This window comes from Juglans regia, chromosome 2, assembly GCF_001411555.2.
Source record: "Juglans regia cultivar Chandler chromosome 2, Walnut 2.0, whole genome shotgun sequence".
NCBI lineage: Eukaryota > Viridiplantae > Streptophyta > Magnoliopsida > Fagales > Juglandaceae > Juglans > Juglans regia.
In genome coordinates, this window is record NC_049902.1 from 11,139,136 (window position 1) to 11,159,452 (window position 20,317).

General features: G+C 35.7%; 1 protein-coding gene across 1 annotated transcript; it reads right to left on the reverse strand.

Moving 5' to 3' along the window:
* Window positions 1-3,955: 3,955 nt before the first annotated feature.
* LOC109011269 (amino acid transporter AVT1I-like) lies at window positions 3,956-5,570 on the reverse strand. The gene is made up of 2 exons (XM_018992388.2): window positions 5,266-5,570; window positions 3,956-4,462 (listed from the first exon to the last, which is right to left on the reverse strand). The coding sequence occupies exons 1-2, from the start codon at window positions 5,509-5,511 to the stop codon at window positions 3,956-3,958; spliced, it is 753 nt and encodes a 250-aa protein (XP_018847933.2). The 5' UTR covers window positions 5,512-5,570.
* Between the last annotated feature and the right edge of the window lie 14,747 nt (window positions 5,571-20,317).

The following is a 20,317-nucleotide window of genomic DNA, read 5'->3' on the forward strand; positions in this document are numbered from 1 at the left end:
TATAATTGTAACACCCCGTATTTTTTTTTTTTTGTGTATTTTTTAATTGAAGGATTATTTGTTATTAATTTAAAATTCGATTATCTTGTTTTAAATTTTCAGATTTTATTGGGTTTTTTTTTTATGATTTTTAATTTGTGAAAATTAAATTTGACATGTTTCCTTAATATTAATAAATGTTATGCATTTAAATTTCTCTTAATTTAAATTAGTTTGTGGGTTTTAAAATTATTGTATTGTTGTATTTAATTATTTTATTTTACTTAGTCACTGTGTTTAAATTTATTTTATTTAAAACTGTTGTGTTGAAATAATTTTTGTTGGAATTTTGGGACCCAAGTTGTGAGATTTAGACCTCATTTATTTTCCCTTCATTTTTCTTTTCCACTTTCTTTTTCTCTTTTCTCTTTTTTCTCCTTTCTTTTTTTTTCTTTTCCTTTTCCGGAACTGCCCCCTCCCGCGCGCGACCCAGCTCTCTCTCTCTCTCCGTCCGATCCTTCTCTCCCCCAACCCGCCGCCATGCGCCTCCATCCTGCGACACCGCCCAGCCCACGGCCTTCCCCACCCTCCAGCGACCACCTCCCTCCAATCTCAGCCCCTCTCGCTTCGCCGTTTGCCCCCACGCGCAACACTATGTCGCGGCGTTCCTTGTGCTCATGCGCCGCCGTCGCGCCACCATCGGCCACCATCTCTTCACCACTTCATCATCGACCTCCTAGCAACCTAATGCACCCATCCTTGGCTCCGATCTGTCACCGGTGAAGCCCATCGATCTCCATCTCTGATTCGTGCTTTTTGGCCTTCAACCGCCGCCCACGCCGCCACTCACGGCCAACCACCACCACCACTAGCTTCACCGACATCCCTAGGTCCTACCCTATCAATCTCGGGTCTTCGTCTACACCCGTTCAAAAGTGGGTTTCTGAGACCCACGGCCACAGTGCATTTCGCACTGTTTTGTTGCTACGTTGCCGCTTCCAGCACCTCTGTGATCTTTCAAAAATTATATTATAGTATTGTAAGTATTTTTCCCAAAGAACTTTTGAGATTTAAATGTATATCTGCGCTAATTCATATTTACTGTGAATTTGTTGGTTGTGCCGGACTGAGTCCGAAGAGTAAGGGGGTCGGTTGGATTTGATGGAGTTGTTTGTGTGAGATTGGTTTATGCTATGAAATTTGTTAGCTGTTTCGGGTTTGAATATTGGTGTTTTAAGTTTGACGATGGTCATGGTGAATATTGGAGATTTTTAGGAAGTGATGATATATTTTGGGATTACGAGGGTTTTAAGTTTTGAGATATTAAAATAGGTTATTTTAGAAGTTTTGGATTAAATATCGAAATCCATGATTGATTGAAAACTTACGGAAATTATGTGATTATTTTTATATGTGACGATTTATTTTCGACTCGACAATTTTGAGGAAAATTCTAAAAAGCTAAGTTGTCCAGGTAAGCGGGGTTCATATACTAGTTTTGCATAAAAAAAAATGAGATGAGGTTGACTTTGAAAATATGCATGTTTATTTTTGAAAAGAAATCTGAAAATGACCTCAGATGTTTGTTCTGCATATGCATAAATTCTATATAAGAGAAAGTGTTTTCTGTCATGACTGGTGTAGATATGAGCTAGTTTTATGCACTTTGTTTCTAAACTATGTAAAAGAGCGAATATGAAAATCTAGAAGTTTTGTTATGAACAAATGAGAATATTTTGTTTATGTTTATCTCGAACATGTGAAATGATCTGAAACTTATCAGTATTTTGTTTTGAAATGATGTGTCATCTGAAAACCTTGGCATGAAGTTCTGATTCTATATATGATTGTAATCGGATTTTCGAAGATATCTGTTCTGTTTTTGTTAAGGCCCAGCCACGGGTATAATGGTGGTTTATAACCATACCACTGGGGTTAAACATGGTATTGTCCCGATGTGATGCTAAGAGATGATTTATTTATAATGTTTCAGTTTGGAAATGCCAAAGGATTTTTTTTTCGGTAATAAGTTTGTTTTTCTGAAAATTTCGCTCTAATGTTTTTGTACAAAGTTTTGTTTATGCATTCGGAAAGAAAATATTTTGTTTCTGCTTTCTGAAAGTAAATGTTTTGTTCTGCTTATCAAATGTTACAAATGCTCATGTTTACATGCTAGTATATTCTCTCTGCTTACTGAGTTGTTGATAACTCACCCCTTATCTCCACAATATTTTTCAGATATTATGATGGTTCAGCTGAGGATCAAGGTTATGAGGCATTGGGTGAGATGTTTTAAGTGTAGTGGTTCAAGCATAAGAAGTTTTTTATGAGTATTATCCTATTTTATTAAGAAATTTTATGGTGTTGTAATGACTTGGCATTTTGGAAAATTAGTTATATTGAGAAAATTAGATTAAATCGAATTTTCTAAATGATATTGGGAATTTGGAGTCTATTTTATATTGTTGGAATGTGAGTTTAAGTGCTAGGAAGTAACTCTCCGACCCGTGCGGGATCGGGACGTTACAATAATGGTGGTTTATAACCCTACCACGGGGGTGAAACATGGAATATGGCCTAGCCACGGGTATAATGGTGGTTTATAACCCTACTACGGGGGTTAAATATGGTATTGTGCCGATATGATGTTAAGAGATGATTTAATTATAATGTTTCAGTTTGGAAATGCCAACAGATTTTTTTTTTTTTTGGAATAAGTTTATTTTTCTGGAAATTTCGTTCTAATGCTTTTGTACAAAGTTTTGTTTCTGCATTCTGAAAGTAAATGTTTTGTTCTGCTTATCAAATGTTATAATTGCTCATGTTTACATGCTAGTATATGCTCTCTGCTTACTGAGTTTTTGATAACTCACCCCCTTATCTCCACAATATTTTTCAGATATTATGATGGTTCAGCTGAGGATCAAGATTATGAGGTATTGGGTAAGATAATTTAAGTGTAGTGGTTCAAGCATAGGAAGTTTTTTATGAGTATTGTCGAATTTAATTAAGAAATTTTATTGTGTTGTGATGGCTTGAAATTTTGGAAAATTGGTTATATTGAGGAAATTAGATTGAATCAAATTTTCTATATGCTATTGGGAATTTGGAATCTATTATTGTATTGTTAAAAAGTGAGTTTAAGAGATAGAAAGTAACTCTCCGACCCGTACGGGAACGGGGCGTTACACATACCTTATGAACATCCACCTTCAACACCTATCCAACTCTAGCCGTTAGTTGAGAACCAATGTCAGCATTCATCCCTACAAATGGAAGATTATGTAATTTCACCAAGAATGGCTAAGTTTTGAAGCCAATATCATCCCCTTCCTTGCAGCCATCAAAATCTTGCATTTAGACCAGCCATTTGTCAAAAAACCACGGTCGACCTTCCATAACCTTGTTCTTATCCTCCACATTTTGGAAATCCACCAGGAAATGATTATTACAAAATTCCTTGAATTTGATCCACCCTTGAATTTCATACCTGGGACATAGTAGTACGAAAACCTTCCATATTCACACCTCTGTCAGCCACCACCAAGGTCAAAAAACAATGTTGTTCTCGAGCCTCGAAAACTTGGAGAGTCTCTGAAGAAATAGTAATGACATGTTCTTCTTCCTCAGTTAACTTTAGTCCTTCCCAAAGGGAAGAAAGATCACTCTCAACCATGTTAAAAACTCTACAGGAACAACCTAAGAGACAACCTTCTTTGCCTAGACAAAGAAAATTTCACCTCACTCTCGAGAGAGAGGACCCCAAAACTACATTACCTAATTAAACTAATCTACCAAAACTTGCAATTGCCATTTTATTTTATAGTTTGTATTACATACTACAAAAAAGTGATAGTTCAAGAATTCATCAAATTCTTGTTTCCTAATACATAATAGGAGCATGCATGCATGATTGGACATGATGTACTATATGAAAAGAAAATACAAACTTTAGAATATGATCTAAACATTTTGGTTAAAGGTCAACAAAGGCTGAATAGGTCCCTAAAATTCCTGCTACACTTCCAAATACTATTATTGCTACAACACCCATCAACTTATTGCTCCAACCATTGAGTGAAACAACAATCTTCAAATAGCACAAGCATGGGAGTACAAATGAAGCTGCCACAACAAATATAGAACCGATAATGGCCATGAGGTTTTCAAAATATGGAAATACATGTGCCACAATTGCCGTGCTCGTAAGCAATCCAATTCGAATAAGCATTCGTAAAGGTCTCCAATTCCTGTAATTTGCAGATAGCTCACGTTCAAGGGCAGTTGCAACTGGGGTTATCACTAATGTGTACTTTGTAATTGGAATAAGCAAAGTGAAATATATAGCCACTTTTGCACCAACTTCTCCACTTGGTAGATTCAGTGTTATTTGTGATTCTACGTTGTCTCCATACATGAGATACCCCACAACAGCTGTTAGCATGTAAGTTAGCATTGTGATACTATAACTAGACAATAAAACCTGCAAAACAGTAAAGAGAGAAGGACAACCAGCTTACAGTTAGATGCCTGCAATAAATAACTAAACTGGTTGATTAAAGTGTTTGAACATGAAGATGTACAATAAAACCTACAAAATTGTAAAGAGAGAAGGACAACCTTACACTAGTTAGATGCCTGAAATAAATAACTAAACTGTTTGATCAAAATGTTTGCTTTGATGTAGGTTAACTACATAAATATGGAGTTATTGATGGTAAATCTACAAGAAATTGGTAGTAAGGTTAGAAAAAATTTGTGTTGGTCCCTAGGTTTCATGCTTTTAAGATATTGTCCCTCCTACATGAGTAAGTCGATTGAAAGCCAATCGACTTACTCATATAATACATGGGATGTGTAGGTTTGTGCATGAGAGATCACTACAACATATCATAGCTTTTGTGACAGACGAAACCATTACAAAAAGAAAAAAAACCAAATTGAAAAAAAATCTTTCTCATAATGGAAATAAATCGTCAACCTACTGACACAACAACCACGTCACCAAATAGATCTTGTGTTGGTTTACTATTCAACAATCACAAAAAAAACTATTTATCATGGTTTGTAACCCAACATTCGGTTCAACGTTGTTTGAACACGATCAATTTTTAGTGACAATATGTGCATGTGACATATATGTCACGAGTAGTACTAATTAAATACATATTAGAAATAGAAAAAACATAAAATAGTTTGAAAACATAAAGTACTAAGATAAGGAGATCAGTTACATTTAACATATACTAAAGATTGCATATAATTGTGTTTGGGTAATTTGAATACCTTACTGAAATGATATCTTTCTCTCATGGTAATATATATTGAAGGGACCGCAGGATGTCCGCCAAAGCAAACAATATATAAGCTAACTGCAGTAGGAATGCCATCCACATTTAACAACGTTCCCTTCGCTTGAAATCCAACGCCACCAAGTGCACCAACGCAGAAAATGGAGCCAACTATGACAATGCAAGTAAACACTCCCATGGCAGAGACATAAGATAGTATACTCAAGTCAGTTAAGAGCATAGAGGGCAAGATAACTAGTGCTGTAATGATAACAAATGAACATCTTCCACTGATTATCAGTGAACCAATCTTGACCGCATGAAATGATAAGAAAAGTTATGGCTAATGATCTCATGAAATTGTAGGATTATATAACCATTACCACCTGAAACTCTTATAGATGGAAGATTGCAGCCTTAGCCTCCTCGGATTTGGCGATGAAAAATCCTCGAAGCTCGATCTGCTTCTGCATATTATATACATCAGCGTCATGTACGTAGGGCATGGAAATTAATATAAAGTCCAACCATATTATATTAATGTTCTTAAATATATATGCCTCATAGCTTGCAACTAGGCATGATGGATTCTTCTAGGCAGTCACCGTTCCACAAACAAGATAGCTTAGGGAGATATCGATCGAGTATTTTACACCACATAATTCCAAACAAGCATTTCTCGTTTCCAGTTTTCTCAGGCATTTTTCTCAAATAAATTAATTTATTCTAAAATCTTCACGTCGGTAATCAAAACTTGGGATAAGACTAGGATAACATCTATATTTTGAACATCGTGTAAGGGTTGTATGACTAGAGAGGCCAACATCCCGACGTTGTGGTTACTACCAAACCACAAGCGGCAGTTGGGGTCGCCACACCACCATTTCCAACCAAATCCACGAACGACAATGAAGGAAACAATTAAGGTATGAATTTGACTAACCACTCATTTAGCGTTTACAATAGTAGTAGTAGTAGCCCCTGATTTTTGAGGATGAGATTTTTCTTAAGGGGGGAGGATGTGAGAATTGCGCCCTTTGAAAGTAGGAACACCTCGCATACAAGACTAAAAGACTTGTCATCTCGGGTGCAAGGGAAGGTTGTGTCAAACGGACAAGGCGAGCAAAAACCTCAGGTGAATCAATACTCAGGCAAGCATAACCCTAGGCGGGGAAAGGATCTTGAAAGCAATAACTAACTAATGAAGTACCTGTAATTTTGGGCAGGCAAAGGCAAGACAACCAAAGGGATGCGAGTTCTAAGTTGGACGAGTGAAAGATAGACGCATTATACACAAGATGAGTAAGTTCGTAAGCGAGTGAAGGGATTCGAGTGGGCAATGGGTGAGTTGAAATAAATGAGTATAATAAAAAAAGAACATCAAGATGCAATGGGTGAGCAATGTGTAGCGCAAACGCATTATGGGGTGAGTAACCAACAATGTGCTATAAAAATTTGAGTGCCTATAAAATAACATAGAAGTGCGCAGAGAGTATAGCCTCATAAAGGGTTATACTCATTTCTACAAGACCACATGAGAATTACAGGATTGCAAACTCGAATATGCCCATTCGTGCGTAGAGGCATTTTACCACGTGGGTGACATTCACAAGTGGCACACTAAACTCCTCATCTCCTTGGCTGAACTTTTGGAATGTTCAGAACACATCATTTCCATCACTATCAGCCCTACCATCCGACGTGCACTTGGACAAAGGATCCTCACCGATTCACAAGCCAACCCACGTCGAGAACTATGAGGCCCGTGAGAGGTGGAGCTCTCCATATAAATAGTGTCTACTGTTAATCTTCAATCTCGCACTTTGGCTTGCTCAATTAGGGAAGGAACCTAATTAGTAAATAAAGTAATAAGAATGAACCAACTCAGTAGGGTAGAAACCAATTTGGCAGGGTATACAAGTGGTTTAGTTTTGCTCTTCTTTGGGGTTGCTATCCTTGTTGTGCACTTGGGAAAGCTAGTCTAAGTTCAAAGCTAGGCTCTAACCCTTGCTTGCCACATAAGTGAAGACAACTCGAAAGGCCTAACCAAAATTCTGATTGGGCGGAATACGTGTTGCCTCAACTTAGTGAGGTGCATACTAGATCACAGAAAACTCAAAACTCTCTCTCTCTCTCTCTCTCTCTCTCTCTCTCTCTCTCTCTCTCTCTCTCTCTCTCTCTCTCTCTCTCTCTTAATCCTCGAGAGAAGGCAAAAACTCTAACTCTATGGGCAAAGCTAGCACTCTCACACTTTCAGATGCTAGAGTTCTCATTGAACCAAGGGAGGACAAATCATCAACAAGCTATTCGGTGAAAAATCACTATTGAGTTAGCTTCTTCTCAATGACAACACTAGCAGTGTTGTTTAATGACTATGAGTATGTCGTGTTACGATCTACTACGTCTTCATCTCCTTTCCCTTAATACTTTTTGCATGCATAATACCCTACTATTATTTACTGGCTATTTGTGTTAAAAGGGTTGATGTTATTCTTTAAAAATACATGCTTTCTTGTTTTAAGAGGAATATATAGGTGTGTGAGTGGATTACGACCTCAAGCTGAGATGAGGTATTATCTCAGTAGAGCTTCTCTGTTTACTCAGGAGTGTCAAAAAATTGAGTGACGTCCCATAGGTTGTGGCCTCTCGACTAGTGGAAGCTAGAGAACGCCATAGTTATGAAGTCGTACTCGCTGTCGTTGTAAGGTGAAGGGAGCCAGGGTGTGCATACGACCATGCAGAAGGGGAGACCATAGTGCACACATTAATAAACGGAAACAATGGGTAAGGCAAATTTCTTGTTGATTAATGGACATGGGGTCCGAGATTATTTTATATGTGGTGATATGAGAATTGGATGCTCGGTAATGTCTCTGTGTTTTGTGAATTCTCTATTTGCTCAGAGGTTAAATGGCACTTCAATATGTATGATCTAGCTTCTATTTACTTTGAAGCTCTTTTGTTTATACATATTTATCACAATTTCTTGCATTAGTTGTTGCTGTCTTGAGTTATAACTTACTGTGATTGTCTCAAAATCTCATCATGATAGTCCCAGTACGATTCCACTCATCGAAACCGTAGGCTTTGATGAACATGTAGGAATTGAGGTGGAATACAAGGCGGAGGAGCTAGTGCAACTCGAGGAATAGTTTTGGGGGTCTGTCCCCATTTAAGACGTTGGTATTTTGTAATTTCTGTTGTTATCTAATTTGGGTGATGAATCAGTTGTGGTCAATAATATTTTAACGGTTTAATTGATGATGTGACTTATGGATATTGTTTATGGGTGAGCTAAAAGTATATTTCTCTGGTACTGATGTCATCTATAGCATTGACTTGCACATTAGTTTTCTACTGTGACTATATTTACATGCATGCTAGTCATACAAACACAATGTTCCACAAAACGTAAGGGGTGCTTTTCGCCAAGTTCCAAACGGGGACTGAGGGCGTCACAATTATACTAGCTATTGTAAAAGAACTTGGTTGTTTAGGGGGTTAGCTAGGATTAGAGGGTATAAAATCTAAGTTTTATACCAAAGTGCTTTCATCCTATTCTCTTTTTTAGCTATCGCTTCTACCGTTTTAATTAAAATGTTATTTCTCCTATTCTTTTTTATTCTCTCTTCCAACCATAATTTACAAATTCTTATTCTTCCAACTATTATATTTTTTAAACTGCATCTATTTGACAAAGTGAACCTAGTTGAACCCAGTCTGAGGTTTTATTCATGTACAGCTCTAAAAGGTAAGATGGAACCATGATTAAAACCAAAAATAGTGATTTTGATAAATTTGACTAGCTACAATTCATTTCCACACCCAAAGGCAAATTTACAAAAAAACTAGATAAAATCTGAAGAAAACGTGGATCCCAAACTGAAAATGAATTTGAAAAATAAAGTTAAAAAATTACCAGCTGATTGAAGATTGAAAGAGATTAGAGCTAAAACGATGGTGTGACTTGGCTGTGAGTTTATCTGTGCATTCTTTGCTTGGCCTTATATATGCAAGATTCAGATGATCGAGTTTGTTGTCTCTCGATCAGTAGGAAAGAAGATTAATGAAACTGCCAAGTGGCCCAGGGAAAGCAAAATATATATTAAACTAGTTGTCTTTAATAGGGGTGTAACCGGTCCGGTCCGGTCCGGTTTTGGATAAAATCTAAGACCGAACCAGTATGTACCGGTTTTGTATTTTCCAAAACCGATTACGCACCGGTTACCCTCCTAAACCGGTACTTTCGATTTTACCTGTTTCCGGTCCAGTCCGGTCCGGTTTTCTGGTTTTTTTAAAATGTAAATTTCACAATTTGTCATTAAAATTTTGTTTTAAAAAAAAAAAAAAAAACTTTTAGTATTAATTATAAGTATTAGTATTAGTTATAATCTTTTAGTAAAAGCTTTTAATATTAATTATAACTATAACTATAATCTATAGTCTATATTAGACTATTAGTATTATTTATAAGTTTATATATTAGTATTAACATTTAATGTAATAATTTATAAATTATAATATGAAATTATTTCATATATATGTGTGTATATATATATATATATGAAATTATAAATTAACATTTAATGTATAAATTTATAATTATACATTATATATAAAACTTATTTATATTAATATTTAATATATATTTAAAATATTTTGTATAAAATTTATATATAAAAATATTATTTTTTATTTTTTTTAATCAACCGGTCCGGTCCGGTTCGGTCCGGTCCAAAAAATCCTAAAACCGGAACCGGACAGGAACCGGACAGGAACCGGCCGGTTTTTACATTTTAAAAACCGGTTCCGGACTAGACCGGTTCAAAACCGGTAAAATCGGTCTGGTCCGGTCCGGTCCGGACCGGTTTTTCAGTTTTCCGGTTTGAGTTTACACCCCTAGTCTTTAATTATCTTCATTGAATTTTTGAAATTCTTTTAATCATAAAAGTATACATTTTTGAGTCTTAAGTGCTAGAAAAAATATTACTAGCACTGTAGCAACTCGATAATCCCTTGGCTATTATATATTATAACTACTATCCGGCTAAACTTGTTTTTTAGTGAGTTTTTTGGCATCTGCTATCCAAATTAACCTTTGGCTAGCTAATTGGGAATGCTCTAAGGCTTCTAGATTGGCTTAGATCAAGTTGACATGTAAGGAATATCAAATGCAGACAGTAGTATGGTGGAATGATAACTTCAAGTACTTAGCATAGCCATAATTAGCATGCCCATTGGTTGGGCGTGGATGATTAGTAACTTGACAAGACTACGTACATTACCTAAACTGGCAATTAACATTAATCTACCAAAACTTGCAATTTTATTTTATAGTTTGTATTACATACTACAAAAAAAGTGATAGTTCAAGATCAATTCATCAAGTTCTTGTTTGGTACAAAATATCCGAGTGAAATTTTCAAAAAAATAAACAAGTTCCCAAAAAGAAAATCATTGGGCATATTCACACTGAAACATTATAGTCATATCATCTCATAGCATCACATCGGGACAAATACCATATTTAACCCTCGTGGTAGGGTTATAAACCACCATTATACCCGTGGCTGGGCCTTAACAGAAACAGAACAAAACATCATCGATATCATATCACATTCAGATGATATAGAATCAGAACTTCATGCCAAGGTTTTCAAATGACATATCATATCAAAACAAAATACTGAATAACTTCAGATCATTTCATATGTTCGAAATAAACAGAATCCAAAACATCTTCATTTATTCATGGCAAAAACTTTTAGATTTTCATATTCGCTCTTTTTGCATAGTTCAGAAACATAATGCACAAAATTAGCTCACGTCTACACTAGTAGTGTAGACATGACAGAAAATACTTTCTCTTATATAGAATTTATGCATATACAGAATAAACATCTGAGGTCGTTTTCAAATTCCTTTTCAAAAACAAACATGCTTATTTTCAAAGTCAACCTCATTTCATTTCTTTTATGCAAAACTAGTACATGAACCCCGCTTACCTGGACTTTTTAGTTTTCCTCAATAATGCTGAACAAATATTACTTGTCACCTATAAAAATAGTCATGTAACCTCTATAAATTTTCAATGGAACACGCATTCCGATATGTAAACCTGAGATGTTTGAAATATCCTATTTTAATTCCTCAAAACCTAAACTTCTCATAACTCTAAAATCTCATCACTTCCCAAAATTCATCAATATCCATTTAACTTATCCGACTAAAACATTAAAATCTAACTTATTTATTAATGAGGTCCAACTATACAATATAAAATTGGATAACATAATTATATCAAAATCTATTAGAGGAGATAAAGCAAAAATATCATTTAATTAAAATAGACTTAATTAGTTTTAAAGTATTTAAATAAAATTAAAATCTTATTATTCTCATCTGAAATTGGTTGTAAAATATTTAAACAAGTTGCTTTAAAAACATAAATATTTTCTATATATATTCTTATACCTCAAATAAAACTATGCAAGCGAGTTTTAAAAAGCAAACTTATGCCCACTGAACTATCCTGATATGGGGGTATTTTGGGGAATAAAGTCATAATTATGCTGTTTGGAAAACAAACACAAAAAGGGAAAGAAAAACTGAGACTAAACACATGCATGCAACGGAGACATACTCACCGAGAGTGGAGGAGCAGCGCGAGGACTGGAAGGTGGCAAAGATTACGTCGGTGAGGTGGCAGCTGAACACTGAGAGAGAGAGAGAGAGAGAGAGAGAGAGAGAGAGAGAGAGAGAGAGAGAGAACACAAAAAGAGAGAGAGAGAGATGACGGCATAACAAGAAAAGAACACTCACCGAGGGAAAGTAGAGAACACGTGAAGTTGCAGGGGGCTAGACTGGCGAGATACAATCACAGTAGTCTCTTCCGTGGCAGGCGGTGGAGTTCAAAGAGAGGGAGAGAGCATGAAGACCAAGCCGACAGGGAGTAGTCGAGAGGGGTGAAGGTGTTGTGATGGTGGCTCACGACGACTCCAGGTTGGGTATGGTAGTTTGGGATAGGGGTCACGGTGACTGGATGGTTGCTCGAGTGTGACAAGGGCTGCACCGTGCGACGCTTGTGGTGGCTGGGTAGCTTGCGGTGGGTTCGCTTGACACAAAGAGTTGCGGTTTAAGGTGGAACTGGTGGTGGGTTGCTCTGCTTGTGGCATGTGAAAACAGAGGCCTCTTAGCATGCGATGGTGGCTTGGTTTCACGATGAAGGGTGGCGGCAATGTGGAGCTCCCTTCATGAAGTGGTGGCTGGAACCGAGGGAACGTGGGAGGCTGGCAAGGTGGTGGTGTGTACAAGGCAGTGGCTGGGTGGTGCACGTCCGTGGGGTGGTTTTCGTTTGAGGACACGGAGAAGCTGGGTAGTGGGGGATGGTTGGTGATGCCGCAGCAGTGGATGATGGCCCCGGGCTACGGTTTCTGCATGGGGTTTTACAGTGAACGAGAGAGACTCTGAAAGAGAAAACTGAGAGCTTGAATGATATGGATAGAAAGAGTTTGTTGGGAGAGAACTCAAAAACGGAAAGGAAGTTCAAATTCCTAGACGTGGAGATAATGGAGATTTGGGTGGAGAAATTTTCGAGAGTGTAAAAATTAAAAGTGAAAAACCGTCAGAAGGATAAAATGCATGTGGAAAGAGAAGCTCACCTCAAACGACGTCGTGGCTGCGTGAAAAACAAGGAAGAAGAAAAAAAATAAAGTCCAAAGGGCCAGGGTGTTGCAGATTCTCCCTTCCGCAACTTCTTCTTCTCCATTTTCGATCTCTCCACCTGCACATTAAGCAAAACCCACTCAATAAACGTTGCTACACGGCTGTCTTTTCCACCGAAAACCACCACTAACAGCGGAGACTCCACCAATTTGGCAACCGCGGAAGCTATTGTGCCACATTTTCTGACGCATGCAGAACACCAATTGCAGCATGCATTTGATAGTCCATATATTGCCAGTTCCAGTTCAAAATATTGATTTTTGACATTTCCTAAGCTATCATTCAACATCAAGCAAGATCCTTTCCCTGGTGGCAAAGGATTATCCAACTCGCCTCCTCCCCGTCCTCTCCTCCACTCAGTTGGAGTCGATTAATGTTGGTAAGATACTCTGTTTTTGGTGTTTATGTTCTTAATGATTCCGTTTACTCTAACAAAAAATTAGTATCTATTTTTAACACTTTACTCAAGTTGGGAATGGCAAGTAGTTTGTTGACTATGTCGTGGAAACAGGGGTGGTTTGCTCTTCCCATTTATGCATAAATTGAAAATGTGTTTGTGTATGTATAATGTAACTGTGGCCATATAATGTATTTTAAAAAAAAATACAAACAATCCTAGGTTAGACTGACAAATAAACAAATGGTTTTGATTTTGGAACCGAAACCATGGGGGAATTCAAAGCTGGATCAGTGGTGGCTTTTAACTCATTGGACTACGGATTGGAACCCAATTCTTTTGTTTAAAACAAGGTAATTTGTCCACCCACAAACTTGAATGGAATGCCTTCACAGCACAGCTTGGGATTCCAATTGATCTGAAATTCAAAGCAACTTGTTTTTCTTAGGAGACTAATTTATAGGCTTGGAATCAAAGTTTTTCTCAAGGTGGAATTGATTTTATGCTCTTAAAAGTGTCAACTTTGTGAAGTTCTTTTCTCTTTAAGCTTTGAGGAACACTGCTATATAAAGCAATTATCTATTGTGCTTGATGGTTCTTATGTCAAATCAGATATTTCTGATTATAATCTTGTTATAGAGTCGTTGGAAGATGAAATGATCCTTTGAAAAATTAAAGTGGCAAAACTTCCCCAAAGTTATAAACCATAGTTTAAACTATCTCTTTCTTTCTTATACGTAAAAGTCTAATCTCCAACCGAAATATACATGAGAGCATCATTTCACATTATTAGATAATAAATTAAAGGATCCATAACTGCTGCCTGAAGAGAAGAAGCTGATCATCTCCAACAGCGTTTCCAACGAACTTGTTAAAACAATACCAACATTACTGATTTTGTCAAAACCACCTGTGTGGGCCCTAATAGTGTCTCATTTCTATCACAACTGGGGGACATTTTTTCTTTTGACATGAATGCCAACTTACTATAATTTTCTGCTCATTATGATTTAGACCCTTAGAATCGAAGGCTGTTCAATTCGTGAATCACTCTCCTTAATTTCTTACAATTAAAAATCCATCAATATTTCTGGACAGGTTTAAAAACTTCAAGAAACACTCTGTTACCTTGTTACTTGGATGAATCAATGAGATAAACATAAATACTGTGGCTTCAGATTGGAGTAAGTAGTTAAGAGGTGAGGTGAGGTGAGGACTCATAGGCAGACATGATTTATCCTTAACAGGGAAGGGATGGGGAAGGGGAAGTGGGTGCATGGGTGTGGTTGGTTTTGGTCTGGTGGCCTTAGCCTTAGCCTTCGGTGGATGATGGAGGTCTTTTGATATTGGGCAAGTCTTGTGTGCTGTCTGGTACTCCTGTGAACGATGGAAGAAAATCGTTATCAGTGTTGCTTAAACAAAAACCTCATTTACTTGGGTTATTGCTTCTCGTCGTTTAATGGACAGTCCCAAGTTGGCAACCCTGCATGTTACTCATCCTTATAAGAGATATCTTTATTACTTTGATTGCCTTAAGCATGCTTTTTATCATCTGGATGATGATCTTGTGTGTTATGTGATACAGAAAACTCTGACACCGTGAACCCATGCATGCTAATTGTGTGGACTGTGCTTGAAGCTATTGGGAAAAAAGGATATGTCTTTTCTGTATGTCTGTTAGTAGGGAGCTATTTTTAATGTTTTTAATTAAACCTCGTGCTACATGCATGATCTAGCTAGCATTCGATCCTATAAATAAATAATGAATAAAATATTTATATATATATATATATATATGTTCCTTGGAGTACTTGGATTATAAAATTAGTGTTAAAACCAATAATTATTTCTACGCCCGAAAATGTATGAACCCAAAATAATCTATCTGGGTGTCCCCCAACCCACTGACATATCAGAGCCAAAATCCAACAAGTGGCTACTGCTAGCCAGGTAGCTTGCAATTAGAATCTGATCAAGAAAAAGTATATCTATATATGATTCACATCACGCAGTTGATATTGTGAGCGGATCATTTTAATGCATTTTATAAATGATATTTAACGTCATTGTCTGATATCAAGCCTATATTTCCTCCTGGGTGAGAATGCACCCCACTTGAGGTCAGGCTTGATGTAGGGTAGGCTTGCGGGGGCATTAATGGTGCAGCATGCATTAGTGGTAGAAACTGAAGGAAATAAATGTAGGGGAAATAAAGTATTGGTGGGTGAATCCTATGTATCTTACGTTGTACTACTGGAAAGCTAGATAGGCAATCGGCGGCCAACATAAAGCTCTTGTCCTTTTAGAGCTTTTGGTTAGGTGCTTTTAAGACCAACTGGAGGTTGCTTTCTGTAGAATTGGTTCAACTACCTGCCCGTGAATTAAGCTACCATTTCAACCAAAAACAAAAGCAAAGCAAAGAAAAGAAAAAAAATGAAAAGGGATCAAGATGATGAGAATTAGATCTTGTTGAGTGTAGCCATTAAGTAAAATAAATTTTTTGCTGCTGCTTTGGTACTAGGTACATTATTAGCAATGATTATTGTTCGTCGAAAATAGTGTTACATAGTCAACGACGATATAAATAATTGATGCAAAAAGTTAATTCCGGCAATTTTTAATGCGCCGGAAAAACTAATCTTGTGTGCAGATATCTGAATTGACAATAAGCAAAATTGTCGCAATAAAATTTTTGTGGCAGCATGATTACTTTTGCATTAAAAATAACTTCATTTGCGACGAAAATGAGGATTGTTGAAAATAAAAGAAGATATTTACGGTTAATAATTGTAAATTAGCGACGATAATTATTCGCGGGAAATAAATAATAGCAACGAAAATAAGATATCGCTGGTAAAAATATAGATTATTTGCAGCGATTAATTGCACATTTGCAATGACATTTTTCGTTGTTTTTAATGTTTCTCGGCGATTGAGTATGAAACTGAGACCACCATTTCCGGCACTTTTTAGTGCTTTTGCGACGGCATTTAATCATCAGAAAAAAAGTTTTTCTCAACGGGTTTTTAGAATTGTCGAAATTGATCAAAAGCAGCTTTAAGATTTCGTCGAACCTACAGTGATTAAAAAACACCAAAATTGATCAAATGTAGCCATTTTGTAGGATATTTGCAAAGATTTTGAGCGTTGAAAATGGTCTGATTTCTTGTTGTGTTGGTGGTTGTATGTAGAATTACTCTTATTTGTAACTCCCAAATATTGGTTATGGTTGTGTAAAGTTAGCTATGTAAAATAATTAAAGTAACATAAAAAGAAGACCATTATTCCATTAGCCACTTAATCAGACTTGAGAAAGGTTAGGAAATGAGAAGCATAATCTGCATGGAATCTTGAATGCTTGGAAAGTTTTGAGAATCGCAAGGTTCAAGGTCTTCATGAAGATGTTTCTGAATCCAAATCCCATGAACCACGAAACAAATCAGGGCCGGCTCAATGGTAAGGCCATTTAATTGCCTAAGGCCCACACTCTATGTAAGGCTCCCAAAAATAAAAATAAAAAATAAAATAAAAACCATTTCATTAAATAAAATTTTAAATCATTTTTATAGTTTTCAATGTGTACAAGGTCCCATAATACTAAATTTAATATTTAATACAATGACTTTTTTTATAAGTAACACTATGAATTATTTATATTTTTTAATTTTTTTAATATCTTGCTAAATTGAGGCTCAAAATTTATATTGAGATCTCATTTTAAGTTGTTGTTGTAAATATAAATTTACAAAAACTGTATTTAAAGATTTTAAATAAAATCTCATTTTATTGAAAAGTTTGAAAATATTTTATATAATAATTTATATTTTATTACATTATAATTATAAATGACTCACTTAAATTTTACTTTAGAGCTCAATTTATATTGAGCCGCTCCTGAAACGAATCATCAAGGCAATGTCGGAGATGTATCATCTATAACAGCCGTGCCCATCGCACTATTACTTGTTTCCTCTTTCGATGGAACTTCATAATTACTGACCGTTGGGGGCTTTCTGCTTTTCATTTGATTCCCTTGTTATTTTCACTTGGGAGCTTATCGACGTGCACCACACGGTACCTTTCCTCCATGTCTTTTCATGTGCACGCACGTTCTCCTCTCAGTTTCTAACTTTCTTTTTCCTCTGAGATATATTATTGGTGATAATATATTTTTAGAAATAACAAGATTTTATTTTGAACCCTTTAAAAAGAAATTAATTAGTCTATTTTTATTTAATGAAATTTTTACTTTCATATTTTTAATCAGTTTTGTCATAATTATATATGTTAGAATTTTTAAAACTAGAGATATATTTTTGTGGCATAGTTGTATTTAGTACAATATTATTATGCAGTTTAGAAATGACTTAGAGTATAATAGTCAGAGGAATTATGTGGATATTGAGGAATTTGGAAAGTTATGATATTTTAGGGTTAAGAGAAATTTTAAGTTTTGAGGAATTAAAGTAGGTCAATTTTTAACATTTTAGGTTAAGTATTGAATTACGTGTTCGACGAGAAATTTACAAGTATCAAGTGACTATTTTATAGGTGATGAGTAATTTTCATTCAGCACTATTTTGAATAAATTCAAAAAGTTACGAAGTCCATGTAAACTGGATTTCTATATATTTGCATAAAAAGAAAATGAAATGAAATTGATTTGAAAATATACATGTTTATTTTGAAAAGAAATCTGAAAACAACCTTAGTTATGTGTTTCCGCATATGCATAAAGTTGTATAAGAGAAAATATTTTCTGTCATAACTGGTGTAGACATGAGCTAATTTTGTACATTCAATTTCTGAGCTATGCAAAATGAGCGAATATGAAATTTATGAAATTTTGTACATGTGATGTAAAAATGTTCTGAAACAGTTTTTTTTTTTTTTTAATATGTGAAAAGATCTGAATTTGTTCAGTACTCTGTTTTGAATATGTTGACATCTGGAAGCATTGGCATGAGATTCTGATTCTGTATTCTGATTATGATATTCTGCTCAGTTTCTTTTACGACCTAACCACGGGTTATAATTGTGGATGCGGCCCAACTAATAGTAAAAATAGTGGATACGACCCAACCACAAGTTATAATAATGGATACGGCCCAGCTACAGGTATAATGGTGGTTTATAATCTTACAACGGGAGTTAAACATGGTATACGACCCAGCCACGGGTATAATGGTAGTTTATAACCCTATCACAAGAGTGAAACATGGTACACAGCCCAGTCATGGGTATAATGGTGGTTTATAACCCTACCACGGGGGTTAAACATAGTATTTGTCCCGATGTGATGCTCCGATATGATGAAGATGAGATCTCGAATTTTGATATGCCGAAAGATTTTGAATAAAAAGTTTTCTGAAAGTTTCACTCTGAAAGTTTTGGTAACATGATTTGATTGTGCATTCTGAAAGTAAATATTTATGTTTTTGTATTTTCAAAGTAAATGTTTATGATTTTGCGTTCTTAAAGTAAATATTATGTTCTGCATTCTGAATGCTGAAAAATGCTCATGTTTACATACTAGTATATGTTATCTGCTTACTGAGTTGTTGATAACCCACCTTTATTTCTACAATATTTTTCAGATGATTATGATAGTCCTGCGAGTAAGAGTAGGCTATGTTAGAGAAGTTGTGAAGTTTATAGAAGAATAAGTACTTGAGGGTACAAGTATTTATTTTGGGAGTCTCTTTATTTGATTTATGATTTTATATTATTTTTGGTACTATAAGTCGTGGAAATTTCGAGACTATATAGAATTCTAATTTATTCTTTGAGGTAGTTAATCAATGTCTTGATGGAGTGGCATATATTTATGGTTTGAATAAATGGATTTTGTATTTTGATATAATACTAGAGTGTATAAATCTATTATGAAATATGATGATAGGTTACAAGAGCTAACTCTCCAAACCTCCAGATATGGGGCATCACATCATCCCTAAGAAATTAGAAAAACTCATAGTCCCTCCAAAACTCTAATAAAAATATATACACAATATTTTTTGTAAAAAAATAAAATCTTTAGCCCAAATAGTTAATAAAATCCATATTTTTAACACAATTTTGACCCCAAAAGTGTTTGTTTTTGGATATATAGTTATCCCAAAAAATTCCTATGTGGGCAAAACATGTGTTATCCGAGATATGGTTTCTGTAGAATAATTCTTCTCATCAGTCAATATTCACTACTCACACCCCATGTTGGTGCAAAGGGGCTGCAAAACAGAAAATAGTGAGAGAAAAATTTGCTTCAAGGCGCATTACGAATGTCGCTTTCCTTAAGACAATATTCGTCACAACCAATAACGGTATGCACACGGGTTAAAAACGAATTTGCCACCAAGATACAATGAAGCCCAGAACAAGTATGTTTGTCTAACTGCATTATGCACATACGAAATTAGCCCTCGAATACCCTCAAATTTTACTATTCAGCCAAGAGATTAGAAATCTGTTCTCTGCAGAATGAACAATCCTAATGATAAGTTTTGAAGAAATGAAAAATTTTGGGAGAGAGAGAATTTTGAAATTGCCTTCTTCCCTTCTATATTTTATATTCTCTTTGTCATGATAAAATTCGTAGGCCAATGGGTCTATTTATAGAGGGTCAAAATATGTGAATGAAAAGTTGTAGCTTTTCATTTTTCTGAAATATGATCCGAACAGGTATCTTTATTGTGCCTATTACCAAGTGATACAAAGGTCGGACCTAGTCCAATGGTCACATTGCTTCCTTACCATCCCTCTCGCACAGATTTGAAACCTGACTGTTGCAACTTTTGGCATTTTATTTGCTAAGAGAATAAGGCTTTGTGTGGCGCCATGCCTTTTCGCACGGGCTGCAAGCACTAAGCAGGCTCTCCATAAATCAACAAAAATCCCTCCTTTGAAGGAGGCATGGCTTGAACCC

What these genes read in the sequence shown, in the direction of transcription:
- LOC109011269 (XM_018992388.2), bottom strand. Translation starts at nt 5,511, where the DNA reads ATGCTCTTAACTGACTTGAGTATACTATCTTATGTCTCTGCCATGGGA. An exon ending in AAAGATATCATTTCAGTAAG is followed by an intron (nt 4,463 to 5,265) that starts GTATTCAAATTA and finishes ACTGTTTTGCAG; the next exon opens with GTTTTATTGTCTAGTTATAG.